Genomic DNA, 21,122 nt, shown 5'->3' on the forward strand with positions numbered 1-21,122 from the left:
TATTGATCATGACAGGACGTTAAGAATAAAAGGAGTCTGTTGATCGATAACGTTGGAAGCTGCACATCAGGTCGCACTTTATTCAGTAAACATTCACTCCACACCTTTAAAAGCACATGTGGTTTCTCATTATTATTAATAACAATCTCATCGTTAACAAATCAAAACACATCTCTTTTGTTCTCTTGACTTTATGGTTTTTAAAGGTTTTTTAAAACAAGTAAAACTTGATGAAGCAGAAGTCAGCGGAGGGACTCGCCGACCTGTGATTCTGATTCTTTGAAGAGCTCAAAAGTCAATAAAATACAAGGAAATCTGAGGTTCAATACAAGTAAGAAAATTAAAATCTGATCATGGTGGACTTTGTCCTTTTGACACTTGTTTTCAGGCCTCCTTGTTGTCGTGCTTTGCTAATAAAAACGACCGCTGCGGTTACCTGACGCTCTCCTCACATGAGCGAGTTAACCTACAGTATCTGCACGTCCCAGTCCGTCGACACCCCGAGGCTCAGGCTGCTCACTGTCAGCGTGCAGCAGGTCTCTGTGTACTGAAACGCAGCAGCAGCAGCGTCTTCGGCACCTGGTGATGAAAAGAAACGCGACGGAGTACAGTTAAAGAAATCCTCAATCCTCCTTCACCTGTTGACGCTCCTACAGTAGAAAATGAGCTTCCTGGCATCTTTTTAATGGATTTCTCCTTCTGTTTTGTTGAACAGTACAAAACAGTGACTGAAGAAAGAAGTTTTTATATTTGATTTGAAGAGAATGCATGGAAACGTGTGTTTTCCGGTTGGTTCTTTGTCTCATTTAAGGTTGGCTGTGATGGATTTGCTGCACTGGGACCCACGTCGGTGCATATGAGATGCGAGTATAGTCCAGCTGTGAATATATGTGGTCATATATGGGCAGAGCTCCTCACCTGGCAGATGCACGACCACTGTGGACGGTTTGCTCTTCACCCCCAGGACGGTGACCGACTGTATCACTGTGTCGCAGTCAAACGTTCCTCCTCCACTGGCAGGACTGTGAGACACAACAGCACATATCAAACCACCACCTGTGCAGTGTTTTCAGTGTTTGAAGAGGTTTTTTTTAGCTGCTTTCACATGTGTTCTAAAACTGGATCCCTCTTTAGGGGGTGTGAGCTGTGACTCACCGGCAGAGCAGACGGCCTGACAGCATGCTGAACCTGCGCAGGCAGAAGGCCTTTCTGTCACGGTAGCTGAAGGAGTGGCCGTCGTCCAGGTACAGCTCACCATCGGCGGCGCCCTGCAGGGAGAAGGGACGGCGGTCAGGATTTCACTAATTAAATGATGCAACTGTCACAAGTCTGAATATAGAGCGACAACGCGGTTTGTGTAAGGTGCTCACCTGAGAGTCGAGGGCCACAGTGATGGACAGGGGGAGCTGCTGGACTTCGGCTGTGCAGGAGCCGCTTCCTGCTGACCTGCAGACCACCGAGCCGCCACGCTGGAACACTGGGACCTGCACAGAGGACACAGCAGGAAATCAAAGTCAGCTTCCATAATGATAATAATATTAGTTGACTGTATTATTGAACGGATGCAACACAAACACTGACTGTGTCCAGAGTGACTGGAAGACTCAGAGTCGCGCCTCCTTCATACACCTCTGCAGAGTGGACATCATACCACACCTGAACCAGAAACAGGCTGTCATATAACATCCACACGGCGCTGCATCATCAAGTTCAACATATAAATATGTCACCTGGTGGCTGGTTTACCTCACCAGATCCAGGAAGTAAGACTTGGACTTCTCGAACACCCGGCTCGGTTACAGGACAGGCCAGCAGTGCTCCACCTAACGTGAAAAAAGAAACATAAGCTAAGAAAAACTAAATAATTCCAGGGTATGCTGAGTAAAAATGCAAAAATGAAAGTTATTTATCACCAATCATGTACTGGTTGTCCACGGTGAAGGTGTTCTCTTCTCTCTGGAACTCCACCCACAGAGGTCTGCACAGTTTTAAATGAAATGAGCATTTCTATAAAAGGATATCTTTCTATCTTATATTCATGTTTGTTAACATTGCATCATCAAAACATGACAGACATTGACCTCTAGTGCCTGAAAAGCTCAGAGGTGAAGCTATAGAGGGTTCAGGAGCCTGCGGTACTGCCAGTGAGCAGCAGAGGGCAGCAGCAGCACTGACCTGAGTGGAGGCAGCGCTGAGGTGTGAGCCTGGTGGAACAGGGTGTACCAATACGGCAGCAAACGGTACCTGAATTCAGACAAGACTGTGACAAACCTGCTGTCTTTACAGGGATCGTTAACACATCACTCTGTCCCTGCAGGCCTAAAGTACCTCTGCTGGATCACAGCGCGGATGGCGGCAGTGACTGTCTCTCCGAACAGCCAGGGCTCCCGCCGCTTTGTCACGTTTGCCGAGTGGCCTCGGAAGAACGGCTGCAGGGCGGCCGCCTGGTACCAGCGCACCAGCAGCTCCGGCTCCGGGTCCTGGATGAACCCGCCGACATCAGCTGAAACAAATGGTGTGAGAGGCTGCGGCTCAACAGTGTCTCGATAAAGTCCAGTATTTACTTAATATTTAACCTCACCTCCACAGAACGCTACGCCTGCCACGCTTAGAGACAAGACCATCGGTATCGAGATCTTCAGATACTCCCAGCTGGCGACGTTGTCACCCGTCCACACGGCTCCTGCGTCCCCAGCAAAGACAACCACGACAAACAGTGCGCTTCAGGACAGGACCACAAACACATCACAGTTCATTTTTCACTTCACAAACGTACCGAATCTCTGTGAGCCAGCAAAGAAGGAGCGTGAAAGGACAAACGGACGCTCTGCGCCACCTGAGCGAGTTATGAGACCCTCCGCCGTGGCCATGTGCTGTGAGAAAACAACAACAACAACAACAACAACAAAAAAAACATAAAGCATACTAATTACTGTCATTTAGTGAAGACGTTCACCTCTCATATGGCAAGAGATGCATTTTATTGTGGAATTTTAGACCCTTAAAGTCTCAATGAAACCAGATTTTTCTGCATATTAAACACTACAGACCTGGATCAAAATAAGCTACATGAGCCCCCTCACCTGGTGGAAGCCGTACAGGTTGTGCAATTCCCGGTGTTCCCAGCCCCCATAATGCACTGCGTCCTTTGGCATCGTCTGCTCGGGCCCGTCGAACACAGACGGTTCATTCATGTCATTCCACACGAATAAGGATGGAGTGGATCCCTGCATCAGACGTGAACACTTCAGCAACAGCAGAACTGCTAACAGTGAGTTCAAGGCTGTAAAACCACTACTGACAACAGGATGCAGATATAGAAAAACTGAATTACACGACATTGAGATACAGTAGTACTGCAGTATTTGTTTCCACTCGCCTTGTACTTATCCAGGCTGAAACATCTGGAGTACCACGCTCGAGTGTCTGGACTGCTGAAGTCAAGGTAAGAGGATTTACCTGTGAGACAGGTGAGAGAAAACCTCAATGTCATCTGATGTTTACAAACAAGAATATCCAGAAATGGACTAAACTGCTAGAATATTCAGAATTTAGGCCGATTTTATGTTATTTCACAGTGAGTGTCACATTACGTCATGAAAAGAAAAACTTTACCGGGCCAACACGAGCCGTGATAGATCTGCCCCTCTCTGTTCTTGACAAAATGTCCTCCGTCTCTGGCCTCACAGTACAGCGGCCAATCAGGGTCAACCTTCATGTGGGGATCGCTTATAACAACCAACTGGAGGGTAAGAACAAAGTGCACAGTAAATAACCTAAACTTGGACCACACGAGGGCTGAAAAAGGCAGCGAATACCCAAAACCGACCTTCCTCTTCTTCTTGTCCAGGTATCGCTGCAGGCCGGCTGGTTCGGGGAAAAGAGCGGAGTCCCAGGTGAAGTAACGCTTCCCGTCCGTGTGCTCGATATCCAGCCAGATAACGTCGTACGGGATACGGTGGCGGTCGAATCCGGCGTCCACAGCCTTCACGTCGGCCTCATCGTTGTAGTTCCAGCGGCACTGGTGGTACCCGAGCGCAAACAGCGGCGGCAGGGCTTGATATCCTGACAGAGGGAGGCGAAAGAGGCACAGTTTTACTTACTACTTTATTTGTACAGCACCTTTCATACAGGAACTGCACACTGATGGATACAAGGTAAACATGATAAGACATTCAGTGCTGCGTACACACCTGTCAGCTGGGCGTACTGGGAGAAGAGCTGCTGTGGACTGGGCCCCAGCAGAACCATGCAGTCAATCACGCCGCTTTCTGACAGCCAGTGGACGTCAGTGTGAGGCTGCATCCGCCTCCTCTTCACTGGGGGGGTCTGGTCATCCTGGAGGAGGCAGGAGGTTATTGAATAAACATGCATGTCTTCTAAAATGCCGCCATATCAACTGAACCTGAAATATTAAGCTTTGACATCTAACAACGAGGGTCACCTGATGCTCAGATGGACTGTAATGAACGTTCACAAAGGTCTCGGACGCATTCAGCCAAAACACGCCCAGAGTCCTGTCGGCTTTGTGGGCCACCAGCAGCGGCACAGAGCCGTACAGGCCGAGGCGGCTGTACAAGTCGTAGGCAAAGACGTCCAAGTTGTACAGCCGGTACGGTTCACCGTCTCTGTGAGATGACATCAGTCACATGATTACCAGCAGACTGAACTTTAAGGCCGTGTGCACGACTCACAGTTTGTTAAAATCTGTGCGCACCTGGTGTCTCTGAGCTGAAGGCCGTCAGCGTGCTCTGGAAGACCGAACACATGACTGAAGCCGTGAAAGCAGAGGTCTGACCCAACGCTGGTGGGACCTGGACTTCAACAGGAAGAAGTTTTATTCAGCTGTTTCTGAATGAGCACTGAATGGTTGCAGTCTTTTTTCTCTTATTTTGTTAAATTTCTCTCTATATGTGCACATAATATGCACATATATACAAGAAAAAACAACTGAATCACTGACAGTTCGGCCTTTTTAAAACTGTCAAATAGCAGAAACAAACCATTAGCTTTGATGTCCACAAAGTGCCTGAAAGTCTCTTTCCATAATAAACTTGTGTGGCCCTCCTGAAGCTGTCAGAGGAACAAAGGGAGAAGGAGCAAAGCATTTACAGACCAGATTAGTGGGAGTAATAATACATTACGTTTGAACAGTGCTGGTGTTGTCTCACCTCTCCACCGTGAGATGTGGCCCTGAGGACAAAAACAACAAAGGGGAAAAATGTAATTGAATTCACTTGTTCTTGCGTTCCCAGTGGGCGCCCGTCCCCCGAGACCCTCACCTGGGCGGTGGATCCTGCAGAGTCTCGAACCACAGTTTGCCTTTGGAGTTGAACGTCACCAGCACTTCGTCCTCGCACAGGATCTCCAGCCGGAAAGGGAAGCGCCACACGCAAACCCGGTGACGTCCCGAAGCCCAAGAAAGAGTGACGGAGTCCTCGGAGCGTCTCTCCACCCTCAACCTGCAGGGCGATGAGGGAGAAGGTCGACCACTGCACAAGCAATGAGAGTCAGACTCTGACTCCGGTTTAAACACTGAACTCACAGCACACATGGGAGAAAAGACGCACACACATCAACGCAAAGTCAGAACAATGTAGTCAATGTCAGCTTGAGCATGTTTTCATGATATGGAAAGCTCCACCCTGCAGCCTGACGGGGTTGTTTCCTTCAGTTTGTTTCTCTTACTGTTCACACCGCGGCTCCCCCGTCATCACATCTGGAACTCGGTAGCGCGCTTTAACGGGCTGGAGCTCATCTATTAATATCCTCACGGTGCCGTTTTTGCACGGCGACACAGAGAGAAGCAGCGATGTCTGTGAAAAGGAGACAGTTCAGAGCCGACGGTTCGTTAGAAAATTATTTTCTGTATTTAGGACTTTCTATTACTGAGATGGAGGAGTTACAGGGAGATGGGGTTTGCCTTCTGTGCACAATTCAGTTCATTTAACAGTTAAAGAGACCTCAATTTAAATTAAAAAAAAAAAAAACTGAATTAAGACTATTGTCATCTATTCCTGTTTGAAGGGTCAATGAAGATGTAATGCACAGAATTTCATTTTTCTGCAAACACATCACCAGATTTATCCCCACAGTCCTGCATCACCTCTGCAGACAGATGATGAAAACTTTTTGTTTTTCTAATAAGGTAAAGACAAAATGTGTCAAACAGAAATCGATCATCCTCGGTTGTGATCTACAGTAATGCTGGTGTTCAGACCTTCGTGTCGGGCTCCAACAGTTCAAAACGGGCCCCCTTCTCTGTGAGCACCATGGTGTCCAACAGGGCCCGGTGCTGCAGGTTTGGGCCCTGAATCTGCCGCCTCGGGAGTGACAACAAACATCAACATTACCATTAAATCTGTGGCTCAAATCCTACTGAACGCACATGCAACGTTCTGGAAAATCCACTCAGGCGTGGGAGATCATGGAGATATTCGTGCACAAAGTGTGGATTGCCCAGCGTACCTGTAGAAAGCGACATGGTCACTTTTCTTGAACTTGTCTTTTAATTCATCCTCAGCGACAACACTGAGGAGGAAGCAGAGAGAAATCAAACACATCAGGGTCATTAGTTCTCAGCCATGGAATTAATCAGCTGCTATTTGGAGAATTAATTGTTTTCATAACATTTTTTTAAAGAACAAAAAGTCAAAATTCTCTGGTTTCAGCATCTTAAATGTGAATATTTTTTGGTTTCTCCCCTCCTCTGTGGCAGAAAACTGAATATCTTGGAGTGGTGGACAAAACAAGACATTTGTTGACGTCAACTTATGGACACAAACGTTTCTTCTGTCAAAGATTTGCCTGTTTGCTTCCATATGCACGTTAATACAAATGTTAGACCCCCTTTAATAACGGTCTGCTTGCAGGACTGGCTCACAGGAGAAACTTAAAATCCACAGATGAACAGAAAAAGCAGGTGAGTTTGGCCCTGCAGTAAACACGGACCACCTCTCTTTAGACATTATCAACACACTGATTGACACAGTGCGCCGCAGGGAGCCTGACTGCTTCACTTCAGGTGGTTTCCGCACAGACTCCATGAGCAAAGTCAGACGTCAGTTCTCTTATTAAAAAACAGTTTGTATGTTTGTACCTAACAACGGGTTGTCTCACTTCCGCCATTTCGAGCAGAAAGACAGCCAGAAATCAGCAGCTAACAGTCGCTGGTGGTCTTCCGTCTTGTGGATTCAACATTAACTAGTCGTAAACTGGCGGAACGAACGTCCGTTAACTTCAGCGCTCGCCAGGAGGACATTTCTAGAAACTCACAACACCGACCGCACTTCCGGAGCGGATTTTCAAAGTAAACTTCCTGTTTCAGTGCAGCCAACTTAGCTGCTGCTATTAGCGAACTTTCCACGAATTTAATTAGCGTGTGATAGATTTTTTTTTGATAACGCTAGCATGCTAATAAGCAGAAAAAATGACGTTAGACAGAAGTACAGAAGACGGATTTGTAAACCCAGAATTACAGATTTACACATCACCTCTTGGCTCTCAGCATGGGACCATCAATAAATTACTGTTTTAATTAGAGCTGTAATCATTAATTGATTCGCTGTCAACAATTAAATAATTCCCCAGCTTCTAATTTTTTTTAATGGAAAAAAGTCTAAATACTCTGATTCAAGCTTGTTAAATGTGAGTACTTTCTGTTTTTTACTCCTCTGTGACAGTGAAATGAGTATCTGGGTTCTGGACAAAACAAGACATTTGAGGACATCATCTTGGGCTTTGGGAGACAATGACGGACATTTTTGATCATTTTATAACTGATCAAATAATTGAGAAAATAACTGGCCGATTAACCAACAATGAAAATCATTGTTGCAGCCCTACATCACTTTACTGCTGAAGCTGGGAAAGTACTTCATCAGATGAGTAGTTTATTTATTAGAAATTGTAATGTTAATCTGAGCTTGCAAAGTAAACTACTTTTTTCCCCCAATATCTTCATGCAAATTTATCTGTATTAAAAAATATACTAAATTGGTCTCATGTAGCACACACTTCTTTTTTCTACGTAAATATTTTAATGGACAATAATGGTAGTCTAAATCAATACCAACCATTATTAACTACATCTCCTCATGGTGGAATTCAGTTCTTCTACTTCTAATTTGAGTTTGTGTTTCCAAATTGTGTTGATCCCACTTTGCAAACGGTTTGTGAACGTTTGAAGACAGTGATAGTTTACCATACAACATGCTAACATTAGCCAGCATTAGCTGACATTAGCTAGCAATAGCTAATGTTAACATGTCTTTAACGAACACGTTATTAAACCGCTTAAATGAGACTAATTTGGGGTCAAATCTATGTATAATCTGAGAACAGAAGCACTGTATATATGCCATGAAGTACTAAAGGTAACTAATCTTTAGATCTTATCCTATTTGACATTACAAACCTTAAATTGCATTTTTTTCAAGCCAGCCGCCTCTTCTGACCGCTGCCGCCCTCTGGTGGTGACAGCGTGAACATCAACACGAAGCACCCCGGACCTGGAGGCGGATGCAAGTCTGACCTGTAGTAGACGCACAGATGAAGATGCCAGATGCACAGACGCGTCGGTTATGTTTGCTGCTTTCTGTGTTAGTTTTCCGCCTCGGGACAGCGGCAGAGGTCTCCGTATGGAAGGTGGACATCAGCTCGGTCAGTGTTACACCTGCAGCATGTGCATTTGTACGGTTATTGCTCAGCCCGTCGTGCTAAGTCTTTCATAGCAGCTGTTAGCTCGGGTAGCTAACTGGCCCCTAGCAGCTCCTCATTCCGCTGCACCCTCCTCCACCTTCTGCACGCCACCGAGCTTTGACAGTTCTGGGTTCGCTCGTCTGACGGGATGAGCTTCTCATTCGGAATCGGCTGGTTTGCATTTTCCTGATTTAAAGTCAAAAGTCGTAAATTACGGAATTATCCTGCTACACAGCAGCGCTCATCTAGTCTGTTATCGGCAGATTTGAATGAAGGCAGGTCATCTGTGAGGACATGGTAGTGTTTGCAAGTGTGTTACGGGGAGCAGGTTATAGCCTCAGTGCACCACCGACAGGGTGCTGTATTGTACTCCTGACACAAAGTGCAGTACAGTTATGGGGTACTTGTACTTTACTTGAGTATTTCCGTGTTTTGCTGTTCCTGCTTCCCTACGCGTCAAGGCAAATTTTGTGTTTTTTGCATGCTCGGATTAATGTTACAAAATATAATGAACAATTATTCCCAGGGGGGTTTAAATTCACAAGCTACCCAGCTGACGGAGTATATGATGTCATTAAAGTTAACCCCACCTTTACCACCTTCAGCAGTAAAGCAATGCAGGGCTGCGACTCATGGTTACTGTCATCTGGAGATTGTTTTCTCTATTAATCCATCACTTGTTTGGCTTATAAAATGTCGGAAAATGGTGAAAAATGTTCAAATGATTTGTCCACAATCTAAAGATATTCAGTTTACTGTCATAGAGGAGTGAAGGAACAGAAAATATTCACATTAAAGAAGCTGGAATCAGATAATTTAGACTTTTTCACTTTTTTTGAAGCTGATTAATTCATCATCAATATACTTATCAACTAATCTTTGCAGCTCTGTACACATTCATTCCTAAATCATTGAAATCCAATATTGTAATGTTTATCATTCTGTTTAATTAGTGCTCTTACTTTTACTATTTTAAAAGCATTTTTCTTTTACATGCACGACTGTTACTTGAGTTTTCCCACACTGTGGCACTTCCTCCACTATTATGTGATGTGGAATTAAAAAAATGCAGCCTTTCAGGTAGCAGCTGAATGAGCTGCGGCTGAAAATGCAGTGCATGTATGAGCTGCGTAGGTCATGCAGTGAGGAAGTAAATGCATGTTTCAGAATGCCTCTGTGTGTTATCAAAGCCAGAAAGTACAGCAGGCTTCAGGAAATAGACTGCCCCCATTGTCTGGTGACAGGAAAAATCCACCAGGATGTACTCTGGGTAATGACACCTGAGCGGTTAGATATTTGTAAGAATTATCCACCAAAAATACGCCTCAACATAGATTATCTGGCTCCACAGAAAGTTGTTGATTTTGGCCCATAATTCATTTAAATTCATTTCAAAGACATTTACTTCTTTTTTCACCTGCGTTTCACACACAGTCTGCATCTGTCGTATGTCGCTGGTGTTGCACCGAAGCCAGAAGCTTCCTCATATGAAAAGAATAGAAAACCCTTTTATTGCACTTTGCTCGTGAAAAAGCTGATGCACACTCATAAAGTCGTTGAATGAGGTTTTTTTTTTTCAGCTGTGAAAACACACTGCACGTGCACGCTGACTCCTAGCAGCACTTTGTTACAGATCTGGCTCTTGTTTTATGGATCCATGAACACGAGTTTGTCAGATTTGTGCATTTGTGGTTTTAAACGCAGCTTGAATCTGTCGAGGGTGACAGGAGTGTTTGTCTCTGCTGTGTTTTCAGAAACAGGACGCTGTGTTTCGAAAGACGCTGTATGCCAACACCACCATCTTCATGAAGTGTGAGTAGTCCGACCTGTTCCTCATGCATTCTTTTTCACTCCCCGTGAACAGGACTGGGGTGTTGCGTCATCAACGCCAACAATGACCGGGTCATTTCCTCAGGCTCCTTCCTGCGTCTGCGTCCACCTTTTCTAGAAATATTAAGATGCAAAGTACAAAGATCGTTTGTCTGATCGGTGGAATATTTACTATAGCAAGACATTCATTAACACACTGCCGGGCCAGCTGTGCGTCTCATGAACGCAGCACTCAGGTGCGTCCTTGTTGTTGGTGGTGGTGTTTATTCTGGCACCTGTTGTCTCTTTTAAAGTGGCACATTCCAAACACCGCGCACCTAAAATAATAACAACCATAACCAAGGTTTGTTGGCTGCATGTGACTCGAGTCAAGCTGCGACACAGCAGCACATGAGCACAACAGGCAGAAGAAAGGCCCTTTGTGTCCTCTGCCTCGCTTTCCGATGAAATTTTATGCAGTTCCTGGGGGACGATTTGGCCCAGTTACAACATACCTCGAGTTAGTTTGAGTAAAGAATAAACTCAAATAAAAAGCAGTAACTCTACTCTCTCAGTTGCTGTTATTATCTTGCTCAGGAATCACCACAGAGGAAGAACTGACCGTCACACGGGTTAAACATGTTGTTGTGCTGACATCCACGTCCCGCGGTGTGTTTATGGCTCTCGCTGGCTCAAGTCCAAACATCACATATTCGCCGGATGTCCTGCAGCCAGCAGGCCAGGGAACCTCCTGGCACTGCGAACGAAATGTCAGCGTCTAAACTGACGGATGATGTCGAGAAGCATCTTCTGAAATAATCCTTTGATTAATCCCACAGCGGGGAAGTTTCCTCTTCTCCCCGCTGTTCTTCGTTGAAAACCATGTCTGCATCCTGCTTTTCATTTGCAGTCCACACGCTGACTTGTTGTGAGCTGAACTGATTTGATGAAAAGCACATTTGATTTTCAGGAAAGTCAATATTTTAAAGGTGAAATTCACTAAAACCCTTAAACACAATCTAAAGGGACAGTTTTATTTATCGTTGCTGCAGTTATTTGAGTCCTGCTGATAAGGCACGGCCCCAGGCGCAGCCCAGATTGTGTTATTTTCAGCATATTTTTAATGGAGTTTGGTAGGAAGAAATCTAACATTTAACAGTCAAGGTCAGGTTTTGTCCTCAGAATTAGACTTTTTCTTCTCTTTAGAAATCTCCAGCTTGCATCAGCATTCACCAGTCAGAAAGTGAGAAATCCATAATGCTGATTTCTGCTCCCACGGTCGCAGAAAATAGACCAGGATGCAATGCAGCAACATGACAGGGGAGAAGCTGAAGTCAATGAAGTAAAAGTAGATCATAGCACGGAGGCGCTGCTGTCGGGTGATGATGTGGAACAGCTGCTCAGACCTCAGGCCTCGTTACCGCCCCGTCATCCATCCTCTGACTAACTGCTCCTCTTTCATCCCTCTGCAGTCCAGGGTGACCCGGGGTCATGTGACAGAAACCTGGCCTTCAACATCAGCTGGTACCTGCGCTCGTCTGTTTGCTACAACGAGGTGTTCAACACGCCGGTGAGTCCTGACGTTCCTCCGCCGTTTGCTTTGGCCTGAGTGTTAGTATCACACACACACAAGTACTGTGCTTAAGTACAGATTTGAGGTACTTGTACTAACCCATTTTACTGCACTGTGAGTACTTGTACTTCTACTGGTTGATAGAAATTGGGAATTGAAGATCAGCTGCACTCACCTGTGTTCTCACGCTGTGGATTTTGTGTAAGATCGACATGTTTATCATGTTTTTTTGCCACTTTGGACTCAGAAAGTTCACCTCGTGGACTTTTCTCCAGTTCAGGGCTTTTGGCTCCACGTTCAGCGTCAACAGTCTGTCAGTCAGAGCAGCTGGTGCGTCCTCCCTCAGAGTGTTTCCATCGGGCTCAGCTCCCGTCGTTGTGCCGGCGCTGGCTCTTTGTCCAGAAGCGTCTCACGCTCAGCTGCTGCTTCGCCTTTGATGCTCTTCACCTTGTCGCCGTCGGCCTCGAAGCTGAGGGTCAAAAGGGGAGGATGCATCGAGGTCGCCCGTCGCCTGAATCTGATCGGGGTGTTTTTTGTTTTTTTTTTTTGTTCAGGAGTGTTTTGAAATGTCAGCGTCGCCTTGGTTCAGGCTCAAAACACTTTCTAAAACAGGTGCTGACTTCAAGCAGGACCGGAGCAGCGCGTATAAGTACTTTTAATGAAATCAAACACTGAAAAGTCATCTGAAATGATCCACTAACTACTTTGAATGAGCCTGGATTCCTCTGTCTGAGCCAAGTGTTCCATCTCAGCTCATCTCAGTTCATCTCAGCTCTCACACACTCAAACATCTGCTCATTAATTTCCACTTGTCATCAATAAAGTGCACTGACGGGCTCAGATGTGCGGCTCAGATGTGCAGCGTTACCACAGATCTGTTGTGTAAGCAGAGTCAGACGTGTGTGTGTGGTTTGGATTCTATTCTTTCAAGGTTTATTTCGCAGCGTTTAGCAGCCAGAGTCGTTCGGCTGAGGCGTTATGAGGCCTTTGAATGTGAATTTCTCTCCGCCGTCCAAACAGGAATCACACGCTCACAGAGGCGTTTGTTATAAATCAACTGATGTCTAATTTTCTGTGTGGGCTTTCCACCAGTAAAGTACTCCATCAGAGTAGTAAGATGAGTTGAACTGAATGTATTTGGAGACCGAGGTGCATTCTCCATATTCACTAATTAGTTTAAGTTGAGCGAAACGCTTGTTTCCTCCTTTTCTCATGATCAGTATCAGTCAGTTGGGACAAAAAATGAACACTTCAGCTCCATACTGTTGTAACATCAGTGCAGTTTGATGGTGTCATTCATCCCCCCTCACTCTCCGTCGTAGGACAACAAAGCGATGAACATGTTCGGTATGGACCACATGCTGAAAGACGGCTGGAGTGGCTTCTACAGTCAGGGCTACATGTACTTCGACAACTGCTCCTCCCTCTTCTTACCAAAGGTTTGACGACACATAAGAAACCAAGATCACAGTACTTGAGCTGAAGCTCAGTGTTCATGAGTGCAGCAGTGATCAGCTGACTTCTTATGCCCTCTCACCCAGGTGTATTATGCAGACTTCAACCCATATCAGCCCCTCACGAGCCCAAAGGTGAGTCACTGATAAAGCCGATATACAGTGTTTATAGGAGATTCACCATATTGAACATGATATCTAAAAACAGTCAAACCCTGCCAAAATCTCTATAAAGCCTTTTTTTTTATTTCTTTGTGTCGTCTAACTGTATGTTCTGCGTTCTGTTTAGAGCGACCCATCGAATCAGAGCCTCATTTGGCCTGACAAGCCGGTAAGACGTGCTGTTTTAACGTCTTTAAATGCATGTTTTTATTAGAGGTCGTGTCCTGCAGAGCCCCCTTCAGGTCACTGTGGGAAGTACATTTCTGAAGGCTTTTGTGTTAGGACTACTTTTCATGAGTACACTTATAACTACCATTAAAAGTATTTCAAAAAGTATTTAAGTACAATTTATGTTACACTTGCAATAAAGAACACTTTTTATAAATACTTGGAAATACCACTTTAAGTGTTGCAGAGTTTGTGTGTTCATTTTTAATACATTGAAGTAGAACTCAATGACATCTATTTAGAAGTACATGTTTTAAAAGTACATGTCAAACATACTTTAAATGAAGCACAAGCAGTAAAAGTGTGCTTGTAATGATTTGGCTTTACTTAAAGTGATCTGGGTTTTGACTCTTTGCGTCTCTGCAGGACATCAGTGCGGTGGCCAAAGCCTGGGAGGACAGTCCGTACCTGTTCATCGTGAAGGTGCAGCCTTTGTTCCGCGGGGTCGAGGACGAGGACATCGGGGCCGAGCAGCTCGGCTTCGCTTTCACGAGTGAGGAGCTTTAGGATCTCACGTAGATAAATTGGTGCAGAAGAAAGGAGACATTCAAGAAGTGACAGTTTTGTGTCAGCAGATGTGACTTTGTTTTGTTTTTCTTTCATCAGTGAAAGTCGAGATGAAGAGACCACATGACTACTCGTCTCCAGCGGACTGGCCCCTGATGATGGTATGAGTCATAAATTATACAAAGGAGGTTTTTTTTAAAGGTTTAAAATGTCTTCAGACTCATTATGTGAACAGCTGATGTTACAGTCTGGAGCAAACAGACGTTGTGGCCATAAAGGGACATTACAGGACAGTGGGACAGAATCGGAATTTGAATCTTAGCTGTGATTTAACTGGTCTCTCCCTCCTGTCCATCGCAGTTCTTCATGATCATGTGCATCGTGTACGTGCTGTTCGGGGCCCTCTGGCTCTTCTGGTGCGCCTGCTATTGGAGGGACCTGTTGCGGATCCAGTTCTGGATCGGCGCCGTCATCATCCTCGGCATGCTGGAGAAAGCTGTGTTTTACTCTGAATACCAGAGCATCCGTTACAAAGGAGACTACGGTGGGTTTGTCTCGCGTACGTTTGCTTGTCTGTGTGGACGAACGTCTCCTCTGTCCTAATCGTCCTTTTGTTTCCGTGTCTTCTCAGTTCAAGGCGCGGTGATCTTCGCTGAGCTGCTCTCTGCTCTGAAAAGATCTTTAGCCCGAATCCTGGTCCTCATAGTCAGCCTCGGCTATGGCATCGTCAAGTAAGAACGCTCTTTTTTTGAAATGAGGAGTCGTCATTCTGCACGAGTTAAAAACCAGCGGGGGACCAGCTGCTAATGCCCAGTTTCTCCCCTCCCTCGTGTAGACCCAGGCTGGGCACCACAGTGCACCGACTGGTAGCTGTCGGCCTTCTTTACCTGCTCTTCTCCTCTGTGGAAGGTGTGCTACGAGTGACAGGTGTAAGTACCGGCTGCTAATAAACTCCACGCGCCTCACACCACCAGCTATCAGCTAACAAATACATAAAAGGTGATTTTATCCATTTAAATATCTGAATTGTTCGGGTTTGTTATTCTGAGCAGCTGCTGTCAGAAATGCAGTAGAGGAGGACGTGTTGTGTTTGCAGTGCAGCCTAACAAACTTGCTTTCATTCAGCAATGTGCCTTTTTCCATTTTTTTGTGACCGTTTCACAATACAAGCCTCCCTGTGTTTTGCATGTCGGATGGTTTTATTGTGAAGCAGTGCTGTAACTCATGTTTGCGAGTGGCGGACCCCGTCAGTAATAATGGAAACTGCTGCACAATTTCTACAGATGAATTTCATCCGGGCAAAGATAAGACTGGACGTTACATAAAACTCTCGCCTTCCACAGCTTTCAAGGCGCTCTGTGTAAATAAATCTGAGTTGAGGAGACGACAGAGAGATGAGGTTACGCAGGGATTCGGTCTCCGGGAGGCAGGCAAGTGATGATGATAGGGAATGACGAATTTGATCCAGGAGTGATATTCAAAGCCACAGACACTGCAAGTCCTGAAAACACAGCGTTACGCAAAGGAACATGAGATAAGAGAAGGATGGAGAGACGTTTGTGTGGTTTGGTGAGCAGATGTGTTTTGTCAGGAAGCAGCTCCAGAGAGAGGAGGCTTCAGTCTTCAGCACATGCTTATCTTATGTTTCAGAGAGGCTCGGGCTCATGTTTGTGTGTAAAATCACACTCTCGTCGTCTTTTTCCAGGGTTTCTATGGGACGGTTGCCCTGGTGGCTAATCTCAGCCTCTCGCTTATTGACTCCTGCGTCATGTGGTGGATATCCTTTTCCCGGCTTGCCAAAAAGGCGACTCGGGCCTGATCGGGATTTGCAGTTGCAGATTTAAGCTTTTGATTGTGATTGCTTGCGTGTATGCGCCGTTTGTTCTCCTTAACTTGTGGCCACATTTTCATCAGTCTGTCTCAAACCACTCGTCTCCTGAAGCTCCGCAGAAACGTGGTGAAGCTCTCTTTGTATCAGCACTTCACCAACACCCTCATCTTCTCTGTGGTCGGTGAGTAGCGACTTAAAGAAGTAGAGCCTCTTAGAGGAGCTGCACCTTGGCTTCCAGACTGCTGCTTCGTTATGGTCAGTTTAAAGGGAAGTCCATCAATTTTACGCATCAAATTCACACAGCAGCCTCCAGAGGTGATACCTGAGGCACATGTAGAAGTGCCAAACCTGCAGTTCCTCAAATGGCCACTTGAGGCTCCAAAAGCGAGTCAATCACCATTTTCTGCACAGATTCAACAAAGGAGATATAACGCCTTCATCTGTGCAGGTACACAGATTTTTATCACCTCTGGACAGATCCAGGCTAGCTGTAGCCCTCTGTTTCCAGTCTTTATGCTAAGCTAAGCTAACTGGCTGCTGGGTACCTTTTACTGATGAGAGGTTCTCTGTGCTCTTTCTGATTTGCAAATCGTAATCGTTTGTATCCACAGCTTCCATCATATTCATCATCTGGACCACCAAAGTCTTCAAGCTGGTGGACTGCCAGACGGTCAGTTTGATTTCTGGTATTGATCGATTGTCGTGTCGTCTTGAGGTTTCTGTTTCTTGTTTCTACAGTGATGAAAAGTGAACTTGCCCTCCAACCTGGTATCATCCATGTTGACTCTTTTCTGCTTGTGTCCTTTCCACAGGGTTGGAGGGACTTGTGGGTAGACGATGCCTTCTGGCGTCTCCTGTTCTCCACCATCCTGCTGGTGATCATGGTGCTGCTTCGTCCCTCTGCTAACAGCCAGAGGTCAGAGTCCCTCTGGAGCCGGGGCCGATCCCAGAGCCCGACAGCAGTTCAGACATTTTAAGTTGCCAGGAGCTGTGTTTCATTTTGAGCTCTGTTCTCTCTCAGGTTCTCCCATTCTCCTCTGATTGATGACGATGATGAGGAGGAAGATGCCAAGGAGCCCATGCTGAATGAGGCTTTCGGTAAGACCTGTCGCTCTCCTGCTTTTCCACTGCGGAGCCAGCTGAGGGTCGTCCAGTCTTTGATTTTGACTGAGGACACCTGCGTCAGACAGAGTTCATGTAAACGTCCTGACGTCGAGCCATGAGGGCTGCAGACATCAGATCCCTTAAAGACAAGCTCGTCAGCTGCTGCGTTGTATAACTCAGTGTTACTGAGGCCGTGATCCGAGTCTGTATATTGATTCAGAAATGTTCGTCTCACAATCGTTTAATATAATAAATGGAAAACTTAATAATCTGGTTATGTCATAATCACATTATTGGACAGGAGACTTCTGTGTGGTTTCAGCCGGCTTTTGTCCCTTTTTCTTTCTTTTTAGAGGGAATGAAGATGAGAGGCTCAAAGCCGGATTCTAATGGCTCCCAGAAACTGCTGAGTAAAGAGGTGATTGAATGTCTTCTGTCAACACCTCCCTCCTTTAATGCATTTATTCTTTCATCCACACATAATTTAATCATTTTGCGTGTCTAAAATCTGGTTTTGACAGGATGAAGACCTGAAGTGGGTTGAAGAGAACATTCCTACAACTGTAGCTGATGTGTAAGTAAATTAAAATTTAATATTTTCGACATGGAGCTGACCAGTGGTGCAAGAAGTACTCATCCATTTAAAGTCTTACTTTGGTAGTTTGTTTTATAATCAAGTACCAAAAGTAAAACTACTTCTGAGAATTCAATATGATTATATTTTCTACAATTAAATTATTATTTCTTATGACTTAATGCACAAGTACTGATCAGTGGAGCTGGTTTTAACTACTTTATATATACAGTTTTACTGTAGTCAAGTGGTTCCCAACCTGGGGCTCGGGTCCCCCCAAAGGGTCACAAGTTAAATCTGAGGGGACATGAGACGATTAATGGGAGATGAAAGGAGAAATACCAAAGTTTGGGATTTTTATTGACATATTGGATAATTTGATCTCTTTGGGACTCTAAATGAAATCATCGGACATGACAATGAGGCCAAACTAGACCAGCCACTGCTGTAGTATTTTACAAATTGTACTCTCTGAGCTGATGATGTTTATTTTTATGTAAGATCTTCATTTGAAAAGTAAAAAGCGAGTAAAAAGTGCAGTATTTCTCTCTGCAATGTAGTGGAGAACAAGTATAAAGTAGCACAAAATGTACAGTACACTGCCTCAAAACTGCACTTGAATACAGTGCTTGATAAAAAGTACTTAGTTACTTTAGGGACTGGACTTTCTGATTGGCTAAAAACACTAATCCGTCTTAATGTGTCGTATTGTCTCAGCTTCTGTAAGTGTATTAATGTTGTTCACAGTACCTGATCAAGGCCAGCTCAGACTAGAAAGATATACTGTGAATACTCAATCAGCATCACTTTGGAGAGTGTCTTAGGTTGGAGTCAGGCCTGGACTGTGTGAATGCATTCACTGCCTCCTCCTCTGCCTTGTTCCTCTCTTCACAGAGCGCTCCCTGTAATGCTCGACGAGGAAGAGGTAAAGGGTCCTCTTACTTCCCCCTGCCAGTCTGTTCTGTTTCGGATGCTGGTTTTCATTTCGCAGTCAGGTTACTGCACGTGCACTAATCTGTGTTCTCCTTTTCCAGGAAATCCTGAAAACCAAGATGGAGCGATCCAAAATGGAGTAGAAGTACACGCCAGAGGATGATGTGAGGATGAAAGGGAGGCGATTTCACTGAGGCAGCCATGAATGCGTTCTGAGTGATCTGACAACCAAAAAAATGTGGGCAAAGCCAACAGTTCTCTCCAGACACTTTACATTTTTAGTTTTGTTTCACAGGTATTGTGTAACACTATAATAAGCTCAAAGAAGCATGAGGAGTGTGTTTGTATGAAGGCAGGACTGTGCGACCTGCAGTCGGATGGGTTGACTGTCGGGGTGAAGATCGGCGGATCAGCAGAGCACTTTGATGAATATTTTATGTTTCTTCTGTGTCACAAACATGGCCAAAATCAAGTAGAATCAGGCAATTTTAAACATCGGCCATGTGGAAAATAGAATATTTAAAATCCTGTCCTGTGGTTTTAGACTAATACAATATTTAGGGAGTCGAGCGGTTTCGGGTGAGAGAAGTTTCCCACCAGCTTCAAACTGCACAAGTGACCCCAGCGCCTGATTGGTCAGATTTATTACAGTTGTCTCAGCCAAGAAACCAGATGATTGTTTAAACACATGCTGAAAACACTCAGTTATTGTTCATAATAAGATTATATTCAACATAATGACAGACACTTACCTTCCGAGGTGTGCTGTGCCAGAGACAAAACGTTGTTTTCACCATGTATTTTATCACAGTACATACATAAAAAGGTGACATGGTCAAATATATATAATATTGAAATGTGCAGGCAACTTTATGATATGATTAACCATTTAGCCAGATAACTAAAAACAATGTTTTATTGCTTTTCCCATCTCCTGAGTTCATCTCTTGCAGCTTCACCAGCGAATCACATCCTTATTGTTAACGCGTCACTAACACTTTGTTGTCTGGCTAACTGAGTAATCCTGAATATGGAAGTAAATAAGCTTCTGTTACTGTACGTAAACACAGCTGCATCCGTGAATACTTGAAGCAGATCACGTTTGTCAGGGTAAAATATGCACTCCAGTGTTTTTGGGGAATCCTTGTGTTAACTGGAACACACTGATTTCTGGGCTGAGGGAAAGTGATGACCCCCTTGGTCATGAAACCCATTCAAAGCCAAGTATTTACCATCGAAAACACAACGTGACCCCTTCTCTCAGTTCAACCGACCAAATATGTGACACTAATATTGGTGATTTTTACTGACAAATGAAAGACTGCTCAGCGAGCGCGTTTTACCTAAACATTTTCCAGACCTGTTTTCAAGCAGAAGTGGTCATGAGTCTAAAATTTTAGTTTCATCTCTATAGAAATTCACATTTTACAGCTGTGATTTAGGTTCACGTCACATTGTTGTCACCAAAGTGAATTTTTTTTAGAATCACAGAATCCATTGATAAGCTTCACGGATGTGGTGTGGTATGTATGTAATCTTATCTCACTACCTGAGCTAATTGAGCCAGAGTTTCGTTAAGGTTTTCATCCAAATTCAGTAGCACAGGTTAGTCTAGAGAAGTACTGTACAAGCTAAATGAATAATTTTTATTCCACCACAACGACACATTCCTTTGAGCCTGTCCCATTCACACTGCAAAATAATCTTGCCTTATCTGGCAGAGTTATATCCCGTCCTTGTGCAATCTACTGCAGTTTGTGTGGATATTAAAAATTCTGTTTTGTTTTTTTTTTATATTTATCCGTCTTGTTGAGGATGTTTTATTTTAGAGAGACACTAAAGCCCAGTTTCTGGATGTGAGTCTGCATTGTGCAATGTGAAGCTGATGATATTGTATGGCTTTTTGCGTATGTCCTGCAAATAAAATTTGTATTGAAACATGATTATAATGCCAGTTTTGTGTGTCATTTAGGACAAATGTTTTTAATATTCAAATGCATTTAGCTAAATATATTGTCTTTTTTACAGAAGTAACTGTATTACTTAAGAAATGATCTTTTAGTGCTCAGAGATGCTAGACAATATAGATTTATTGTCAAGCAAAATGAGCTGCAATATGCTAAATAGCACAACGCGTATCCAAAAATTAAATAACAAAAAAAAAAAATAATGAAACAAACAACAAATTTAAAAGAATTATGTATTATTTAAGTATTTTTAAAATAATATTTACAATATTTTGTAATG

At 44.4% G+C, this 21,122-nt stretch overlaps 2 protein-coding genes across 6 annotated transcripts; one reads left to right on the forward strand and one right to left on the reverse strand.

Annotated features, from left to right (window-relative positions):
* Positions 1-60: 60 nt before the first annotated feature.
* On the reverse strand, positions 61-8,551 carry ganc (glucosidase, alpha; neutral C). 5 transcript variants are annotated; one of them, XM_076747945.1, is made up of 25 exons: positions 8,417-8,551; positions 6,469-6,531; positions 6,221-6,323; positions 5,689-5,816; positions 5,283-5,462; positions 5,172-5,193; positions 5,004-5,073; positions 4,718-4,814; positions 4,445-4,628; positions 4,194-4,338; positions 3,830-4,065; positions 3,616-3,742; positions 3,380-3,459; positions 3,084-3,227; positions 2,777-2,873; positions 2,582-2,683; positions 2,329-2,503; positions 2,176-2,244; positions 1,914-1,978; positions 1,747-1,823; positions 1,582-1,656; positions 1,371-1,484; positions 1,156-1,268; positions 919-1,022; positions 61-579 (listed from the first exon to the last, which is right to left on the reverse strand). In XM_076747945.1, exons 3-25 carry the CDS (start codon positions 6,272-6,274, stop codon positions 467-469), a joined length of 2,571 nt encoding a protein of 856 aa, XP_076604060.1. In that variant the 5' UTR covers positions 6,275-6,323; positions 6,469-6,531; positions 8,417-8,551; the 3' UTR covers positions 61-466. The 5 variants fall into 5 exon arrangements, 4 of the variants coding, with proteins under 4 accessions (XP_076604060.1, XP_076604059.1, XP_076604058.1 ...); XM_076747944.1 differs by lacking the exon at positions 8,417-8,551 and adding an exon at positions 7,100-7,203 and having other exon boundaries at positions 5,004-5,064; XM_076747943.1 differs by lacking the exon at positions 8,417-8,551 and adding an exon at positions 7,100-7,203.
* LOC143331257 (transmembrane protein 87A-like) lies at positions 8,495-20,818 on the forward strand. The gene is made up of 20 exons (XM_076747947.1): positions 8,495-8,661; positions 10,455-10,512; positions 11,982-12,079; positions 13,405-13,521; positions 13,624-13,671; positions 13,826-13,867; positions 14,293-14,419; positions 14,533-14,594; positions 14,794-14,977; positions 15,065-15,164; positions 15,269-15,362; positions 16,139-16,210; positions 16,337-16,445; positions 16,876-16,934; positions 17,077-17,180; positions 17,286-17,362; positions 17,722-17,786; positions 17,890-17,942; positions 18,837-18,867; positions 18,977-20,818. The coding sequence occupies exons 1-20, from the start codon at positions 8,551-8,553 to the stop codon at positions 19,016-19,018; spliced, it is 1,653 nt and encodes a 550-aa protein (XP_076604062.1). The 5' UTR covers positions 8,495-8,550; the 3' UTR covers positions 19,019-20,818.
* The last annotated feature ends 304 nt before the right edge of the window (positions 20,819-21,122 follow it).

This window comes from Chaetodon auriga, chromosome 14, assembly GCF_051107435.1.
Source record: "Chaetodon auriga isolate fChaAug3 chromosome 14, fChaAug3.hap1, whole genome shotgun sequence".
In the NCBI taxonomy this organism is placed as follows: Eukaryota; Metazoa; Chordata; class Actinopteri; order Chaetodontiformes; family Chaetodontidae; genus Chaetodon; species Chaetodon auriga.

What these genes read in the sequence shown, in the direction of transcription:
- LOC143331257 (XM_076747947.1), top strand. Translation starts at nt 8,551, where the DNA reads ATGAAGATGCCAGATGCACAGACGCGTCGGTTATGTTTGCTGCTTTCT. An exon ending in GTGTGCTACGAGTGACAGGT is followed by an intron (nt 15,363 to 16,138) that starts GTAAGTACCGGC and finishes GTCTTTTTCCAG; the next exon opens with GGTTTCTATGGGACGGTTGC. An exon ending in CCTCATCTTCTCTGTGGTCG is followed by an intron (nt 16,446 to 16,875) that starts GTGAGTAGCGAC and finishes TTGTATCCACAG; the next exon opens with CTTCCATCATATTCATCATC.
- ganc (XM_076747943.1), bottom strand. Translation starts at nt 7,128, where the DNA reads ATGGCGGAAGTGAGACAACCCGTTGTTAG. An exon ending in GTGAGACAACCCGTTGTTAG is followed by an intron (nt 6,532 to 7,099) that starts GTACAAACATAC and finishes CTTCCTCCTCAG; the next exon opens with TGTTGTCGCTGAGGATGAAT. An exon ending in CCACATCTCACGGTGGAGAG is followed by an intron (nt 5,074 to 5,171) that starts GTGAGACAACAC and finishes TTCCTCTGACAG; the next exon opens with CTTCAGGAGGGCCACACAAG.